The 19,192-nt window shown below is 48.2% G+C and overlaps 1 protein-coding gene and 1 pseudogene across 1 annotated transcript; one reads left to right on the forward strand and one right to left on the reverse strand.

Moving 5' to 3' along the window:
- Positions 1-11,357, forward strand: part of LOC141155369 (protein transport protein Sec23A-like) — a 90,015-nt pseudogene extending 78,658 nt beyond the window's left edge.
- Positions 11,358-15,372: 4,015 nt separating this feature from the next.
- LOC141155370 (DNA damage-regulated autophagy modulator protein 1-like) lies at positions 15,373-18,979 on the reverse strand. The gene is made up of 7 exons (XM_073642244.1): positions 18,861-18,979; positions 18,121-18,188; positions 16,407-16,549; positions 16,057-16,228; positions 15,862-15,917; positions 15,613-15,699; positions 15,373-15,453 (listed from the first exon to the last, which is right to left on the reverse strand). Exons 1-7 carry the CDS (start codon positions 18,977-18,979, stop codon positions 15,373-15,375), a joined length of 726 nt encoding a protein of 241 aa, XP_073498345.1.
- Positions 18,980-19,192: the final 213 nt, after the last annotated feature.

The raw sequence follows: 19,192 nt of genomic DNA on the forward strand, positions 1-19,192 counted from the left end.
TTGCGTACATCTACCACTCCCCTGGCGGTTAAGAGCGTGGGTCTGTGCTCGAAGCAAAGGGGTTCTACTACCGCCTGGTAGCTCTGTCCTCTAAGACCTATAGCAGCTCGACACCAGATGAGCATTTCACTCATTGGGGGAATGACAATGGGTATGGGGTCCGTTACCCGCACGTTACCTATTTCACCGTCTGTTAACCTTACTTGCTGTTGATACATCAGGACTCGAATCTCCCTCTGCAGTGCCCTCCTCTGTCTTGGTCTGGCAGTGTCGGCTATCTGTTGGAGCAAGCACACAACTTCTCCCAAACAGTTACCAACAATGTTAGTGCCTAGTACCATATACGGGTTGGTGTCATCAGGATTAGTCTCTACTACAATTAGCCCCTGGTCCTTCAGCTCCACTCTCCCCACCTTTACAGTCACATTCTTAACCCCGAGTAGGTTAAGGGGGAGTCCGTTTGAGGCATATACAGAAAGATTTGGAGCTGGCGGACGTAGATCGTCCATGGACCATAACCTCTTGTAGAGGACGTCAGGCATGATGGTTACCTGAGATCCTATGTCCAGCAGAGCGTGCGTCGGGATCCCGTCCAACAAAATGGACAGGAAAGGTCTTCCTCCGACGAACCTGTTGTACCAGTCTGATGGGCCTGCTGAGTTTACTCCTGGGTGTCAGCCCTCGGACCCAGGGTTTTCTCGTTTAAAGGACAATTCTGGGCGATGTGTCCGATCTTGCGGCAGCGGTAGCAGGCAGGGTCCTTCTGTGGACGGCGCTGGTCACTGGTCCTCGGTGAGGGTGGTGTTGGCCTCCTCCTCCTTCTCATCCAGGGGACATCCTCAGGGCTATCGGCTAACAGGATTTTCCCTCCTTCCTCGGGCTCCGTCCGCAGCTGCAGAGCACTCAGCACTGTGGTCAGGGTTTTGCTCAACTGACGCACCTCAGAGCGCAAACTGTCCAGTTCTTTAGGGGACGTTGCTGGAACCCTAGCTTCAGCAGCCACTGGGGAAAAGGTGGGTGTAGCAGGTACTGGGGTAGCCCCACCCTGGTAACATTGGACGGCATTTGTTTTCAGGGGCTGCTGTCCTTTTATAGCCATGTCCTTGAGATTGTCAAAGGTGACATCTCGATGATCCAGGGACCACCAACGCACTGTCCTGCTCTCCTCTGGAGACCTCAGTCCCTGGACAAACTGTTCCTTCAGCATTTTGTTCTCATTCTCAACGCTGGTTGGACTAACCTGGTTCAGAGCCCGCAGGGCCCCTTGTAGACGCCAGGTGTAGTCCTGAACATTGTCCTCCGGCTGTTGGGAACAGGTGTAGAACCTCATCCGGAGGTCCGCCTCAGTAAGATCCTCAAACACAGTCTGTAGTTTTTGAAATATTGTGGACACTGACTCCTGGTCTGCGGCCGACCATGTTTCCACTTCCCGTTCCGCAGCACCGGTCAGTTGTCCCAATACAACAGCGGCTCTTTGTTTGCCTGTTATAGACTACATGTCCAAGATACTACATATCTTACATTTGAATCCAGACAGGGTATCTGGTTTGCCGTTGCACTGGGGGAGCCACTTTGCTCCAGGAATGTACGGTAAAGTTATGGGAATGACAGGGGTTACAGGCGCTGCTGGTGGAGCGGCCGCTTCGGCCTGCTCGTCGTCGGGCGCGGGTTGAACTTCAGGGACGTTGGCCGGCATGTCGGCGTTCTGCTGTTCTTTGGACATCCTGACGCCCCCCTAGTTTACCGTGGCCTACCTTCTAGCTTTTCTTCCGGTAGGCCGCAGCTCCGCAGGTGACGGTTATCTTCAGGATCTTGCGTCGCTTGCGTCCTACATCAGATCGTTCAGCGACGCTCCTTACAGGACCTGGCGCTTCTTGGTTTGATGTCGAAGCGTGGGGCGTGTGCGGGGCTTCGCGCTCTTTTGCAGGTACGCCCCTTAGTTTCCCGCGGTTACGCCCTTCTTCTCGCTCAGCGGCCCAACAATGGCGGCAATCTTCACCACAGTCAAATATACAGTTCACTTCAATAAAGGCGCACAGTACCCGGTGGCAACTGGCATAACACTCCGTCGTTGCAGCGGGCAAGGAATCCTGTTCATGACGCCAGAAAGAAGATGACCAGCCCAGGGGATGGGGATGACTCGGTACCCGGGCCTTTGCCTTGGGGATGTCGCGGTGGTCGGCTCCCAGGCCCGTACCCTGGGGTCTCTCTTAAAAGGGGGTTATTGGTTGTTAAGTTTATGAAAGTTCGTGACGCCACCTGTGGCTTCTGGTGAGAATCATCAGCGCTGCGCAGTCCTCTGAGGCCGGTGATAAGGCAGCTCGATGGTATAGCTCCCCATAGGTGGAGCTAGGCCTCAGGGCAGTGTATGAAGGGGGAATGCAGGACAGGCGAGACCTAGCCGGGTCAGAGCAAGAACAGGGACAGACACGATAGTCACTTCAGTACCTTTTACTGATGGAAATTCAGGCACGTCCTGGAGCACTGTAGGGTGAAGGGTGCATGTCAGGATCCTCCCCAATGAGCGGGTGTAGGGCCTCCTGTTTCTTGCCTCTGCGTAGAATGTTTCTGACCTGCCTGGAGCTAGGCCTAACTTTGTCTCTGCCCTGCGCTGGCTGACGTTGTGGTTGGGCCTTTTCTTGGAGTGCACGCTCCCAGCTTACGGGGCCTATGTGTCTCCTGGCTCTGTTACGTATCAGCACTTTAGCGATCCCGGGACTTGTAGTTCTCCAGGGATTCCGGTTATGTCATAGAGATCCCGGTAAGCTTCGGACCCGGTGTCCGGTAACTGCTTCGGGGTGAGCTAGTTAAGCTCCTCTGCCCCCTATGTACTAACTCTCCACTCGCCTTCGGCTTACTCGGGCCCTCACTAGGCTATACACACTAACAGCAGCTTGCCGTGCTTCTCCGATCTTATGGCGCCGGCACACCTAAAGCTCCCTATTCTGAGCTTCAACTGAGTCTGGACTGTGCTCCACTGCAGACTTACCTCTCTCAGGCTTCTCTACTGCAGGAACTCTCTCAACAGACTTGGCTCTCTGTCGACTCCAGACTGAACTGCCTGGCTCCACCTTCCCTATTTATATCCCTAACGGGCTCCCTCTGCTGGTCTGAGGTGGAAGGTGGAGATGTGTGAATGGTCATGGGGGCCTCTTGTGGAGGAATCCATCAATGCACTCTTCCGGGATCTGTGATACCAAGCGCAGCTGGGCGTCACAGATGCCGGGTGTGACGCGGAGGGGTAACCCCGCCCACAACCCAGCAGCCACCAGTGGAACGCGAAAGAGGGACCTTCGGCTGCAGCCTGGACTTGTCGTGACGTCAGCGGATGTCAGCGCTGGCTGCAGCCGGGGGTCACGTGAAAAGGCACCACAAGGTATTCAGAGAAATACTTTTGGGCCCTGGGGGAATACATTGGGGGATCATATAAAGTAGTGGACAACCCCATTCAAGTGTTTATTCAGGACTTAGTTTTTAAACCCATAGTAAAAAAAAAATAAAACAGGCAGATAGTTGCTCACTACTTGCCTGTTGTAGCATCGGCGTCTCTGCCCCTTGCTAGGCAGAGATGCCGTTCCCCTCACCTCTCTGCTCCGTGCTCGGCGTCCTCCTCCCGCGCTGCTGGCAGCGCGCGCTGCTTCCCAGGCACTGTGCTTAGGGTGCGCTCCCTCTCTCTTAAAGGGGCCGCTCGCGCCATCCTAAGGAGTCCCCGGCCAATTGCCGGAGGATCTCCCATATATAAGGCACCTCCTCCAAAATGGAGGTGCCCGAGCAAAGTTGTTTGCACTGTGTCTTCCTGTGCTTCAGCCCTCAGGTCCCGCTGCTAGCCTGACTTCTCGTCCTGCCTGCCAGCCTGTTATCCACCAGTTACCTGCCTGTTACCTGCCTTGTCTGCCAGACCGCTCACCTGGGAGCGTCCACCAGTTACCTGCCTGTCTCCTGCCTCGTCTGTCAGACCGCTCACCTGGGAGCGTCCGCCAGTTACTTGCCTGTTACCTGCCTTGTCTGCCAGACCACTCACCTGGGAGCGCCCACCAGTTACCTGCCTGTCTCCTGCCTCATCTGTCAGACCGCTCACCTGGGAGCGTCCACCAGTTACCTGCCTGTTACCTGCTGTCTCTGTCAGCCTGCTCACCTGGGAGCGCCCGCCAGTTACCTGTCAGGTATCCGCCTCGCCTGTCTACCCAGAGACTGTCCACGTCACTTGCCGTGACCACCTGCCTGTCTACCCGGAGACTGTCCCCGTCACTTGCCGTGACCACTTGCTGTGGCTACCTGCTTGCCTTCCCTGGGAGTCACCCGCTTCCTTACAAGGACTTCCCCTTTGTATTGCAGCTCAGAGGTTCCACCTCCCGGCCTCGTTACAGTTTGCTCGGGCCATGGAACCCGGTGGCACCCAAGCTCCCTCACTCTCGGACCTATGCCATGAACTATCCCATCAGAGGTCCCAACAGGAGTCCATCCTGAGTCACCTGCGTAGTGTTAACTCCCGCCTGGACACACTGACTGCCTCATTGGGAGCTGCTTCCACTCGCACAACTACTACCCCGGCAGCGTCGCTGCCCTTCAATACCATGGCATCCCTTCCCGGTCCTCGCCTTTCCACCCCGCCTCGTTTTGGTGGAGACCCCGGCCTGGCACGGACTTCATTAACCAGTGCACCCTGCACTTCGAACTCTTGGCACACCAGTTCACCACCGATCGGGCCAAGGTGGCCTTCATCATGTCCCATCTCACAGGGGAGGCACTGTCCTGGCTAAATCCTCTATGGGAGAGAGGAGACCCCCTGGTGTCCAACTTGCCAGCCTTTCTCACGGCTTTCCGGAAAGTCTTCGACGAACCAGGAAGAAAGACCTCTTCTGCCTCCTCTCTGCTTCGCCTCCACCAAGGGAGTCTCACCGTGGGCCAATATGCCATATGGTTCCGTACCCTTGCTTCCAAGCTTGCCTGGGATAACGAGGCCCTGGTGTCCGTCTTCTGGGAGGGCCTATCCGGCCGGATTAAAGGTGAACTTGCCGGTCGGGACATTCCAACCACCCTGGATGACTTGGTGACACTTGCCACCCGGATTGACATCCGGTTCCAGGAGCGTACCAAAGAGGTCACCCATGAGAGGAAGTTTCCCCGCCTTGCTCCTACTTTCCAGAGACCCGTCTCTTCATCTGTAACTTCCCGGGCGCACTCGCCAGAGCCCATCCAGGTCGACCAAACCAAGATGGTCAAAACCCGTCAAGAGTCAAGCCGTGCCGAGGGGAGCTGTTTCTACTGTGGCAGTAAGGAGCACCAGATCCGTGCCTGCCCAGAGAGGTCGGGAAACGCCTGTGTCTAGGATCGCTCAGAGAGGTCGCCCTAGACAAGAGTAAACCCTCTCCATCTCTGATGCTGTCGGTCTCTATCATCTGCGGGGAGAACCGTTACTTTGAACTAGCTCAACTTGATTCTGGAGCTGCCGGAAATCTCATTTCTCAGTCCCTGGTAGAGAAATACCGCATTCGCACTAAACCTCTGGCTGAACCCTTATCTGTCACCTCCGTGGATGGGGGTCTCTAACCGCAACCCATCCAACTCATCACCGAACCGATAACGCTGCAGGTGGGAATGCTGCACTCTGAGAGCATCTTCTTCCATGTTCTACCGGGACTCTCTCACGCCCTTTTGTTAGGCCTACCTTGGCTCCAGAGACATGCACCCGTGCTGAATTGGCAGACCGGAGAAGTCCTACGCTGGGGGCAGGACTGCCATAAGACTTGTTTAGTTCCTGTTCATCCTGCTCGTCCCTCTCCTTCTCCAGCCAATCTACCCGGCCTACCGGTCCCTTATTGGTCTTATGCTGATGTTTTCAACAAGAAAGAAGCAGAGACATTACCCCCTCATAGACCATACGATTGCCCAATAGACCTGGTACCCCGCGCTACTCCACCCCGTGGGCGTATTTACCCGTTGTCCGCTGCCGAGACCCGGGCCATGTCTGAATATATCGAGGAAAATTTGGCCCGGGGATTTATCCGGAAATCTACCTCCTCGGCGGGAGCAGGCTTCTTCTTCGTTAAAAAAAAGGATGGTTCACTCCGTCCCTGTATTGACTATAGAGGTCTTAACCGGATCACGGTGAAGAATAAATACCCCCTTCCGCTCATTCCTGAATTATTTGACCGTCTGAGGGGTGCCAGAATCTTCACCAAGCTGGATCTCCATGGGGCGTATAACCTGGTCCGTATCCGTCGGGGGGATGAATGGAAGACGGCATTCAACACCCGGGACGGCCACTATGAATACCTCGTAATGCCCTTCGGCCTCTGTAATGCTCCCGCCGTCTTTCAAGAGTTGGTCAATGACATCTTCCGTGACTTTCTCTACTCCTGCGTGGTGGTGTACCTGGACGACATCTTGATCTTCTCTCCGGATCTTCCCGCACACCGGAGGGACGTTCGTCAAGTCCTGCTCAGGCTCAGGCAAAACCACCTCTACGCAAAATTTGAGAAGTGCCTCTTTGAGCAGACCTTGCTTCCATTTCTGGGCTACGTCATCTCCGAGACCGGCCTACAAATGGATCCTGAGAAACTTTCTGCCATCCTGAAGTGGCCCCTACCGGAGGGGTTCAAGGCTATTCAGCTGTTCCTGGGCTTCGCCAGCTACTTCCGCCTCTTCATTCCGCACTTCTCTTCCAGGACTGCCCCTATCTCTGCTCTCACCTGTAAGGGCGCTAGTCCCAAAGAATGGCCGCCCGAGGCAGAGGAGGCCTTCCTTTCTTTGAAACAAGCTTTCGCCTCCGCTTCTGTGCTGCACCGTCCGGACTGCAACAAACAATTCTTCTTAGAAGTAGATGCTTCCTCCTCCGGAGCCGGAGCGGTACTCACCCAAAAGTCGCCATCCGGGAGAATGGTAACCTGCGGCTCCTTCTCCAAACTCTTCTCCTCGTCTGAGCGCAATTATTCTATGGGAGACCGAGAATTGTTAGCCGTTAAGTTGGCACTGGAGGAGTGGCGTTACTTGCTCGAGGGGGCTCTTCATCCGGTAATAATTTATACGGACCACAAAAACTTGGCTTACCTCCAGAGTGCCCAAAGACTTAACCCGCACCAGGCCCGGTGGTCCTTGTTCTTCGCCCACTTTGATTTCATTCTTCATTTCCGCCCGGCTGACAAAAATATCAAAGCCGATGCCTTGTCCCGATCCTTTCTGTCCTCCGATCTTGAGGAGGAGCCTAAGCACATCATCGACCCCGCCAAGGTAATGCAGGTGGCCCCCGTGGATCTGAATCGTCTTCCACCCGGTAAGACGTTCGTGACAGTACCTGATCATGAGAAGGTTCTGAACTGGGGACATTCGTCTAAACTAGCCGGCCATGCTGGCCGAAAGAAGACCCTCCAGCTTATTACCCGGCATTACTGGTGGCCTACCCTGCGCAAGGAGGTAATAGACTTTGTCTCGGCCTGTGCGTCCTGCGCTCGCAACAAGGTTCCTAGACATCTGCCAGCCGGCCGCCTTCTGCCTCTTCCCGTACCTGCTGCCCCGTGGCAGCATATAGCCATGGACTTTATAACGGATCTCCCTGTCTCTGCTGGTTGTACGGTCATTTGGGTGGTCGCTGACCGCTTCTCTATTTTCCCTCTCCATGGTCTTCCTCTCCACATCGTGTCCGATCGAGGGGTCCAGTTCACCTCTCGCTTCTGGAGAGCCACGTGTAAACTGCTGGGGGTCACCTTGGACTTCTCTTCTGCTTATCACCCACAGTCCAATGGTCAAGTAGAGCGGATCAACCAAATTTTAACCAGTTACCTCCGGCACTTTGTTAATGCCCACCATTCCGACTGGGTGGATCTTTTACCGTGGGCCGAATTCTCCTATAATAATCACGAGAGTGAATCCTCTTCCAAATCCCCGTTTTTTACAGTCTACGGTCAAAATCCCCGGATCCTGTTTCCCGTCTCCACCTCCGTGGACAACCCAGCCGCGGAGTCTCTTGTTAGCAAATTCTCCTCCATTTGGGAGAGTACCAGATCCGCACTTCTTCAGTCCTCCGAGCGGATGAAGAGACAGGCTGACAAGAGACGTCTGGATCTGCCCCAATTCCGTCCTGGAGATAAAGTCTGGCTCTCGTCCAAATATGTCCGGCTCAAGGTTCCTTCCTACAAGTTAGGGACCCGGTTCATCGGCCCACTGGAAGTTATCAAGCAAATCAACCCGGTGGCCTATAAATTGAAACTCCCGGCCAACTTGCGGATCCCCAACTCCTTCCATGTATCTCTCCTCAAACCCGTGGTACTTAACTCTTTTTCCAAGTCTACAGGTACGCCTCCTGCTCCGGTCTCCGCTGAAGACGAGTTTGAGGTAGAGAGCATTCTGGCCATCAAGAGGGTAAGAGGAAGGACCTTTTTTCTAGTGGATTGGAAGGGGTTTGGTCCTGAAGAGAGAACATGGGAGCCCCGGGAGAACATCCATGCCCCGCTCATCCTTGATAAATTTCTCTCTGGCCTAAGAAAGGGGGGGGCCTAAAGGGGGGGGTACTGTAGCATCGGCGTCTCTGCCCCTTGCTAGGCAGAGACGCCGTTCCCCTCACCTCACTGCTTCGTGCTCGGCGTCCTCCTCCCGCGCTGCTGGCAGCGCGCGCTGCTTCCCAGGCACTGTGCTTAGAGCGCGCGCGCTCCCTCTCTCTTAAAGGGGCCGTGCGTTCCGTCCTAAGGAGTCCCCAGCCAATTGCCGGAGGATCTCCCATATATAAGGCACCTCCTCCAAAATGGAGGTGCCCGAGCAAAGTTGTTTGCACTGTGTCTTCCTGTGCTTCAGCCCTCAGGTCCCGCTGCTAGCCTGACTTCTCGTCCTGCCTGCCAGCCTGTTATCCACCAGTTACCTGCCTGTTACCTGCCTTGTCTGCCAGACCGCTCACCTGGGAGCGTCCACCAGTTACCTGCCTGTCTCCTGCTTCGTCTGTCAGACCGCTCACCTGGGAGCGCCCACCAGTTACCTGCCTGTTACCTGCCTTGTCTGCCAGACCGCTCACCTGGGAGCATCCACCAGTTACCTGCCTGTCTCCTGCCTCATCTGTCAGACCGCTCACCTGGGAGCGTCCACCAGTTACCTGCCTGTTACCTGCTGTCTCCGTCAGCCCGCTCACCTGGAAGCACCCACCAGTTACCTGTCAGGTATCCGCCTCGCCTGTCTACCCAGAGACTGTCCCCGTCACTTGCCGTGACCACCTGCCTGTCTACCCAGAGACTGTCCCCGTCACTTGCCGTGACCACCTGCCTGTCTACCCAGAGACTGTCCCCGTCACTTGCCGTGACCACCTGCCTGTCTACCCAGAGACTGTCCCCATCACTTGCTGTGACCACCTGCCTGTCTACCCAGAGACTGTCCCCGTCACTTGCTGTGGCTACCTGCTTGCCTTCCCTGGGAGTCACCCGCTTCCTTACAAGGACTTCCCCTTTGTATTGCAGCTCAGAGGTTCCACCTCCCGGCCCCGTTACACCTGTTCTACCCGGCATTGGCACAGAGCGATCACTGACTGCTCCTGGTGGAAATTCAGTTCCTCAACTTCAAAAGCATAATTTTTCCTCTTCCGCACTGTTGACAGGGCGTGACTGTTGACGTCATACTGATCGATAGCTGGCTCCCTGCAATTAGGCAGAGGGGAGCCGGATGTCAATCAGCATGATGTTGGCAGTCACGTTCTGTCAACAGAACAGAGTGAAAAAGAAGCCGCTGCTCTGTCAACGTGACATCAGGGGAAGCTGCTGAATAACCGGTAGGAGCGGTGTGTGACTGCTCTGTTCTGGCAGAGATAAGCACCGGGCACAAGAGGCAGCTAGGTAGCTCCTACCTGCCTGTTAATTTTTAGGCCCATAGCTAAAAAAAAAAATAGTCTTGGATAAACCCTTTAACTGTCCCCATTAATTGGGGCGGATGTGCAGTACCTGACTGAGGCCATTATTCCATTGACAGAGCTGAGCAGTACCGGCCGCTGCCAATGTTGAGAACAGCTGATTGGCGTGGGTGCCAGGTAATAAATGACCTATTCTAAGGATAGGCCATTAATGTTAAAGTCCCGGACACCCCCTCTAAGGTTAAAGCCAATTTCTAAGCATATGAGAAATTGAGAGAGATTTCTTGAATCGTAACAGTGTTCAATGTGCATTTACTGTTACGGATCCAGGTGGTGGAACCTCTGTGCTGCGGTGCAAGGAGGGGCCAGAGGGGCGTGACTAAGTATCAACTCGGTCCGACCAAGGTCGCACTGCGGCTCAGTTGACTCCGTGAACCAGGGAGGAACAGAGCAGAGGAAACAGGTGCACTCTGGGACCGACCTTGAATGAGAGCAGGTGACTCCCACAGGTGAGAAGGCAGGAACTGACCGGTACAGCGGATGAGCTTCGGCTGGCAGGCTGACGGGTGGTTCGGGTAGACAAGCAGGCTGATTAGGCAGATAGATAGTCAGGCGAGTGTTTTGGGTAGGCAAGCTGGCGGCACAACTGATAGCTGGCTGGTGCTTCCAGGTAAGCGGGCTGGCAGACACGGCAGGTAACAGGCAGGTGCTTCCAGATAAGCAGGCGGGCAGAGCCCATAGACAGACTGGCGGACTGGACTGTAGACAGACTGTCGGGCTGAAGAGAAGACAGGCTAGCGGACTGAGCAGAAGAACAGACTGGTGAACAGGCCTGATTTGCAGAGGACCTGGGGGCTGAAGCAAAGTAAGAATCACAAAGTAACAACCTTGCACGGGCACCTCCATATTGGTGGAGGTGCCTCTTTTAGGGAAAGCCCTCCGGTGATTGGCCGGGGACTTTTTAGGACGGCGCGCGTGACCTCTTTAAGAGGGAGTGAGCGCGCACGCCCTAAGCACAGAGCCATGGAAGCTGTGTGCACCAGCAGCAGCTGCAGCGAGGCCGGAAGACGCTGGAGCAGGACCGCAGCGGTAAGGGGGACGGCGTCTGTGCCTGGCAGGGGGCAGAGACGCCGATGCTACATTTACAATGCCAATAGTCATACATTTGTTCTATTGAGAGAAACAGATGAGAATCTAAATCAGCTTGTGGCTGCAAGTGTGCGATTTTTGTGATCAACCATTTGTATTGGCTTTCTGCAATGTGCAGTCACACAGTGACTGCAGAAATTTCTCTTGAGCCTGGAAAATGCCATTAAGCTTCAGTTCAGTTCAGTAAAAATTATTTTTAAAATGTACTATACATGCTACATGTAATTATTTCTGTCTATACATTATATTAATGCTTTTTACAAAATGATGTATTCTTAAATAAATTTCATTGCAGGAAACTGGGGCCCCTATTCTCACAGATGATGTCAGTTTACAAGTTTTTATGGATCACCTGAAGAAATTAGCGGTTTCCAGTGCAGCCTAGATGTTTAAAAGGACATTATGGAGCAATCTTTGTTGATACACTCCTGCATTACATTGGATAATGATATGTTTTAAAAAATCTATATAGGCGATATACCTTTAGATATCTTTTTTTTATTGCACGATTCAACCTTTAAATCAGAAAACTGTCTTTCCCACAGTATGATCTTGTAAAGCGACTCATTAACAACCGTAACGAATACTTTTGCAATGCCAAAAAAGGAGTCAAATATATTATACTATAGAGGATACAAAGACCAATTGTTTTTATAACAAAACAAGATCAACATAATTAGACTTGGGTTTATTACCCCGAAATGAACTGTCTTTCTTTTATCTTCTTTGCAACAGCCCTGTTTGTTGTAGTTTCACTTTAACCATTTGTTTTATTCTGATTGGTTTTCTGCTAAATGTCTGATTTGGATTAGTTCTGTAGTGACCACCTATCATCCCGCTTTATTATTCCTTTTTCCTATAAGAATCAACACTTGCCACAATGGGACATTTCTGTTCTACTAATGATCAGAGCTCTTATTGCCATAATGAGCTTTCTTTAAAATTATAGAAAGATGTTGCGGCATCCTTGGGAGATTGAAAAGTTATTCAGATTTTTCAAAGGTTTTATGGACTGATGAAATGAGAGTGACTCTTGATGGGCCAGATGGATGGGCCAGAGGCTGGATCAGTAAAGGGCAGAGAGCTCCACTCCGACTCAGACGCCAGCAAGGTGGAGGTGGGGTACTGGTATGGTCTGGTATCATCAAAGATGAACTTGTGGGACCTTTTCGGGTTGAGGATGGAGTGAAGCTCAACTCCCAGACCTACTGCCAGTTTCTGGAAGACAACTTCTTCAAGCAGTGGTACAGGAAAAAGTCGGTATCATTCAAGAAAAACATGATTTTCATGCAGGACAATGCTCCATCACATGCATCCAACTACTCTACAGCATGGCTGGCCAGTAAAGGTCTAAAAGAAGAAAAAATAATGACATGGCCCTCTTGTTCACCTGATCTGAACCCCACAGAGAACCTGTGGTCCATCATAAAATATGAGATCTACAGGGAGGGAAAACAGTACACCTCTCGGAACAGTGTCTGGGAGGCTGTGGTGGCTGCTGCACGCAATGTTGATGGAAAACAGATCAAGCGACTGACAGAATCTATGGATAGAAGGCTGTTGAGTGTCATCATAAAGAAAGGTGGCTATATTGATCACTAATTTTTTTGGTTTTGGTTTTTGCATGTCAGAAATGTTTATTTCTAAATTTTGTGCACTGATATTGGTTTACCTGGTGAAAATAAACAAGTGAGATGGGATTATATTTGTTTTTTATTAAGTTGCCTAATAATTCGGCACAGTAATAGTTACCTGCACAAACAGATATCCTCCTAAGATAGCCAAATCTAAAAAAAACCCACTCCAACTTCCAAAAATATTAAGCTTGGATATTTATGAGTCTTTTGGGTAGATTGAGAACATAGTTTTTGATCAATAATAAAAATAATCCTTTAAAATACAACTTGCCTAATAATTCGGCACACAATAGTAAAATGTAATAAAATTACATTACATACACAAATGTAATAAAATACAATAAGATCGATGGAACCGGTGCTCCGTGCTGGAAAAAGTCTCCCTCAGAGTCGTGGCATCATGTGCAAAGCACATCAGGATTACCATTCCAATGGCTGGCAGACCGATTACCAAGCATTTTCGCTGCATTTCAGCTCGGAAAAACCGCCGTGAAAACACATCAAAAACGCTACGTGTGCACTTAACTATAAAGTGATTCTCAACCTTTGAACGAACCTAAGTGATCCGTTCAGAAGAGGAGTAATTTCTTCTCTTTACTCACTTTCAATTCTCCACCAGGAAATTGTACGGCTAAATTCATCGGACAGTGAGAGGACGATCTCATGCTTACAATGTCACTAGAAAAATGGCAGCACTGTTGTGATCCATTATATAAAGGAAGTAATCAGACATCCTTGTCAGAAACTTCTCTTAAAGTCTTACACAGAGCTTATTTCATACCAGCTAAACTTAATAAAATATACCCTAACGTATCAGACAAATACTTTAGAGGGTGCAATATATTGGGAGACATGAAACGTATCTGGTGGATGCAGGTTAAGGCTCTAGTCTCGAGGGTCTCGGGAAAGTCCATTAAATGTAGCCCTACTGTCATGTTACTCGGAGACAAGTGTAAGGCGGCGGTGTTCACACCGTGCAGTAACTGAGGCAGTGACCCAAGCAAGTCCAACATAAACAGCTTTTATTTCAGCAACTCACGGGTTAACAGAAAGTCCTCCGGTTCGCAGCCGGGTTAACATGTGTCCATAAACAACGGTTGCCGTGGGCAATGGCCGTGCCGGCCGCTCAGAGCCTGACAGGTGCAGAGGGTTCCCAGGCAGGGGTTCAGCCACCCTCAATCCTGCTGAGCTTCCCTGCTCTGCTCCTAGCAGGCTCCAACATAGAACAACACTAATCCTTAGTGCAGGGATTTTAAAGGACCTGTGGCAAAAGCCACTGGAAAACCCGGGTCGGAGGGAGGAGGCCGCCCCACTGCCTCCTGTGACCTCCTCCAAGAAATGAAGGCCTTGCCGGGTTTTACTAATCTGCCTTAGCCAGGTAGTCTGACCAGGTCATTGCTCACCTTCATTCCTACATTGCAGCCGCAGCTGTGTCTGTGACTGCAATGCACTCCAATGGACTTAATAGGTCTCTGTACACATTCTGGGGGATATATACCGCCCCTCGTATACGATCCCGGTCACTGCCTCACACAAGCCAGTGGGAATTTCCAATAAAACTTTTCGTCTAATACATTTTATTACCATGGCAGCCAGAATTCATATAGCATCACAATGGAAATCTACAGCTTTGTCAATAAATATGGTTAAAGATAGAATAAATACAATAATGCTATATGAAAGAATTGATGCTACCAAAACGGACTCTCTAGAAACTTTTTTGAATACATGGACTCCATGGATGGACTCACAACATGATCAGAAAGTAAGTCAGGCTATAATTATATCTCCATGACAATGCTAACTTTAGCGATTGATCTTTCCTATATACTTACCAATTTATTTTGATTAAGGAATAATTGATTGGTAATGCTATATTTATCCTCTATTCTTGTCTCCCTTTCTTTTTTTCGATCCCTCCCCTTAGAATGTGTTAATCTTCTGTTTTATAATGAACCTCACAAAAAATATTCATATTTTATGTACAAGAATATATCTTGACCCCCTGCACGGGGATTATGTTTTGCTCATTGGCAACTATGTTTGTTAAAGTTAAAATTAATAAAACACTTTTGTAACTAAAAAATATATATATATTTATTTAAAAGGAATCCAAAATGAATTCATTCTGAAGAGTTAGCCTGCGCATCCTGCCTTTGGTAATATAAGCCACATTCATAGCCATAGAGATGGTTTAGCACCATCTATAGAGCATGTTGATGTTGCACTATGCAGGGGCATTATGGCATCAAGGCCATTTTAATTGTCCCAGTAGGACGGCTCTAGATATTCTAAATGTTCTTCAGTACTCCAGCAATCACAATGGCTGATGAGTTCTGCTGCTTTGTGTCCCGGAACATTGTTGTTATTGATGTCCATCTCTTCCATGATGGATCACTCATTTCTTTACTCTTCGGTACCTGCTTTGCTCCTAACTTCTTCTCATTTCTAGTTCTGTCCATCTTCCAGAAGAAGTGCATCTGCAGGGCCATTCTGGTACCATGAGTGGTATTCAACAATTGACTTTGTAATTTCCCATCACATTACAAAATTGATGGTAATTTTGATCCGTGCAGATAACCACAGTGACCTACATGTAAATGGCCAGCTTCTGTGGAATCACCCGCTCCTTGTCCTGCTGCAGGTCTTAGGGGTCAGGTCTTCATTTCCCTTTATCCGACTTGCAGGAAGATGTTATGATCCAGCACAGATGGTTTGAGTTGTCTTTATGTCGTTCCAGCCATAGTTCTTACCCTTTGGACTTTATACGGGCATTTTGAAGGCCTGGTTCTTTTCCCTTAGACAGATGGTGACACCTTCTCGGGAGATCTTTAAAGACAAACTCTAAGGAAAAGAAGAAAATACATTTATTATTAGAAATCATTGAACTGTGGCATCTCTGTCATCATCTATTTTATATAAGCAATTGAATTTTTCAATGTAACAAATCTTTAACTGAAACAGTTTTGGTGCTTATAAGACCTTCACACGTCATTTACTCACCTGGAAATCGGTATAATTTGTAAGTTGGTGCATTACCAGGCCGACTAATCCTGTCCACTCAGCTATCATGCCGGTCATATAGAAGATCTGCAGAAGATAGAGAACGTTATTACCTGACTATACTCACCAATGCATCTGTCTGGCATGGAATGAGATGGAAGGATGACTTGTACACCGAGAGTTTATCATTTACTTTTACACAGGACACTAGTGAGTTATGCAAAATGGTGAAACGTGAAATAAACTTACCGCCATACAGAGGCCATTGCATAGCTGGAAGAAGTCGGCGCACATATCTGCAGCAACTGGAAGGACGTGTTAAGAAAAGTACCAGAATGTTGTTGTTATAGTGTTTCCTATAATCATGACTGACCAATGAAATAATGGTCACAATGGAGCACACCTTACACACCTAAACACACTGAATTATTTAGAAAAGGATACATATAAGCAATAACAGAATTGTCATCAAAGTTTCTGCCAGTCTAAAGTGGCAGATGCACCGGCTGCTGAAGGATCTCTTGTACAGGTACACAGATTGACATAAGTTGTACATGGCAAGAAGAAAAAAAGCCATTCCTGCACCGATCCTGTGGGCTGTAGGGTTGGTTTTCACCTGCGAAAAGAAATATGAGTGTCATTAATAAGGTCATCTTGGAGATGTGAGAATACATAAGAGCAAGGTCCGCCCCACTGTAATATACTGGACTCCAGGTAGTCACCATAGTATGTGTTATACTGAGCCTGAGGTCCTGAGTATTACTGGAGACTTTATATAAAACCTAATAACTAACCGAATATACAGCATTAACCGCGGTCCCAATGCACACGATCCATCCAACGATGAGAAGGATTTTCTGGCAGATGATATACCGCTTCTCCGATGGCTCAGACTGAATAATCATGAACCTATACTGGATGTAAGCGATGCCAGCTCCTGAAATACACAGAGCAAGTTATCAACCAGATATTTCTATACCACTGCTGTAGAAAACCTGATCTTAAGAATGCACCAATGATTGTTAGAGGTTTAAAAATATTTAGATTTGAGAGTCCGCAGTGGTTGATACCTTTTAATGGCTAACTGAAAAGATGGTAACAGATTGCAAGCTTTCCAGACTACTCAGGTTTCTTCATCAGGCAGAATCTGAAGAGTCACATATTTATACACGAAAAAAGAATAGATCTACCTGTGGCCAAACATTTTTGTATCCCTGATCACAGCATCAAGGACATGAAATTACTGGTATTAAAAGGTAATTTAAAATTTCAGAGAGACAGAAAACTTTGGGAATATAAACTCATGACAACCTTTGACACCTTCAGAGCAGGAATGAATGTGTTGCATGGATTTATGGCATTCTACATCAACTAAGGAATGTGGTCCTCAGACCTATGGGGTCATCACAACCCTGGACCAGACCTCAATCACAGGATAATAAAACTTTCACACTCCTTATCTATGAACTATTCCAATATTTATGGCCACAACTGTGTTTATCTCTCTCCAATAGTAATAACTCTGCTTTATGTCACTTGTCTCATCTATTACATTATTTCTGTGTCCTGCTGTGTATAAATATGTGACTCTTCAGACTTTGTGTTATACTATGCCTGATGACGAAACCTGAGTAGTCTGGAAAGCTTGCAATTTGTTACCATCTTTTCAGTTAGCCATTAAAAGGTATCAACCACTGAGGACTCTCAAATCTAAATATTTTTCTATCTACTGGCTAACACGGTACAAAAATATATTTTTCCTGTTAGAGGTTTAGAGATTTAAAGGAGTTATCTGGGACTTTAATAGACTATCCTTATATCAAATTGATGGATTATAAAAGTGTGAGAGAAAAGAATCCATCTTGTTTGTCTGTGGTATCCATTTTGTCTTCACTCTTATGTAATGGTCATCAGGTAACACTGAGGGGCAGTGAGGTTTCACGTTACTGTTCACTCCCCTATGGTTACTATTGGTTCATAGGTCAGAGGGAACTATTCCTTTGTCTCTGACCCTATTTAAAGTGTCACATGTGTTAATAAAGCAGAAGTCTTTTTCTAGTACACCATTCCTGGCTGTGCTGTACTGATTTCCCGAGCGCTCGTAAAACAAATCTTATTAATTTGAAGTTCGGAAGGCATAGAGGAGAGCGTATTTCGCTCACAAAAGTTAATAATTATTTAAGGGAGTCCCCAGAGCTTTCATGGCTGATCGGGCACAGATCCTTAGTTTTGATGGGGGTTGTGCCTGGTATTACAGCTGTGTCTAATATACTTTACTGGGACTGAGCTGCCAAAACAGTCAGTACCAGTAATTACCACTGGCAAAAGAACAAAAAGACCCCTTAAATCAGGTAAACAGTGGAGTATCAGACCCAGAAGCCCACCTATCTGATATTAATGGGCTATCAATCTTCTAGTCCCAGAGTACCCCTTTAATGTCACCTCTGAGCACAGAATTGTGGAGGTTTTCATGATGATTTATTCCTACAGGATGCAGCATTTACTTACCAAGAATGGAATTAACCATGAAAATGACTGTGTAGATCACAGATTCTGGGTATTGTTTTCCCGTGTGACTGCAAAAGATAAGGAAAATATTAAGAATAATTAGAACACAAGTGGAGTAATTGTCATGTATAATTGTCCTAAATTATATGTTTTGACCAAACACAAATTGAAGCCAAGGGTACATGAGAGGAAAGGTATCAGACTGAATGCAGTAAAAACATCAGATGATCAAGTCTCCTGGAGGAGACTGAAGTTTTAAAAAATATAAAAATGTAAAAAAAAAACATAAAAATTAAAATTATTTCCATTTTCCCTTATTAAAAAAATTATTAAGAAAATAAACATATTTTGTATTGTGCGTCCGTAAAAGTCAAATCTTTCAAAATATGAAATTAATTAAACTGATCGGTAAATACCAGAAAAAAAAAAAAAAATTGAAACACCAGAAATAGATCAAAAATATCAATTTAAGGCCTCAAAAATATGATTCATCCGGCTATAAACAATCCCTCATATGGCGGTTTGTTACATAAAAACGTTATGGCGCTTGGAAGAAGGGAAGGGAAAAATGGAAATGTAAAAAGAAAATGGTCCTCAGCGGGAAGGGGTTAATAATGTACTAATTATAATGCAATAAGAACATTCCAGGAAATAATAATAATATAATTAGAACATTCCATGACTTAATACCAAAATAATATAAAATGATACTACAGAACTATTTCCCAGTACCCTCTTACCTGATGTAAGGATATTTATTGTGCCCTGAGATTATAGTCAGGGCAGCTAGGACACAGAGGCCCAATAGCGTCCATAAGATCCACAAGATGGGCAATAATGCCAAACCCCGGATCTCCATGATGGAAGATGATTAGCCAAGCGAAAACTTCTACTCTCTCTCTCTCTATCTCTCTCTCTATCTCTCTCCGTCTGTTTCTCTCCGTATTCACAGATAAGAAGGCTGAGGTAGTATCAGCCAGAGATTTAATAGGCTTAGAACTTGATGATGTCACAAGGCTTCTGTGATGTCATGGGTGATCACCTCATTGTTGCATCATCACTCAGGCAGCCT

The sequence above is a fragment of the Phyllobates terribilis genome, unplaced genomic scaffold (assembly GCF_046119375.1).
Source record: "Phyllobates terribilis strain yellow unplaced genomic scaffold, ASM4611937v1 Scaffold_7__3_contigs__length_470593459, whole genome shotgun sequence".
NCBI lineage: Eukaryota > Metazoa > Chordata > Amphibia > Anura > Dendrobatidae > Phyllobates > Phyllobates terribilis.

What these genes read in the sequence shown, in the direction of transcription:
- LOC141155370 (XM_073642244.1), bottom strand. Translation starts at nt 18,979, where the DNA reads ATGGAGATCCGGGGTTTGGCATTATTGCCCATCTTGTGGATCTTATGG. An exon ending in CATGGTTAATTCCATTCTTG is followed by an intron (nt 16,550 to 18,120) that starts GTAAGTAAATGC and finishes TGTGTATTTCAG; the next exon opens with GAGCTGGCATCGCTTACATC. An exon ending in CGGTTAATGCTGTATATTCG is followed by an intron (nt 16,229 to 16,406) that starts GTTAGTTATTAG and finishes TTCTTTTCGCAG; the next exon opens with GTGAAAACCAACCCTACAGC.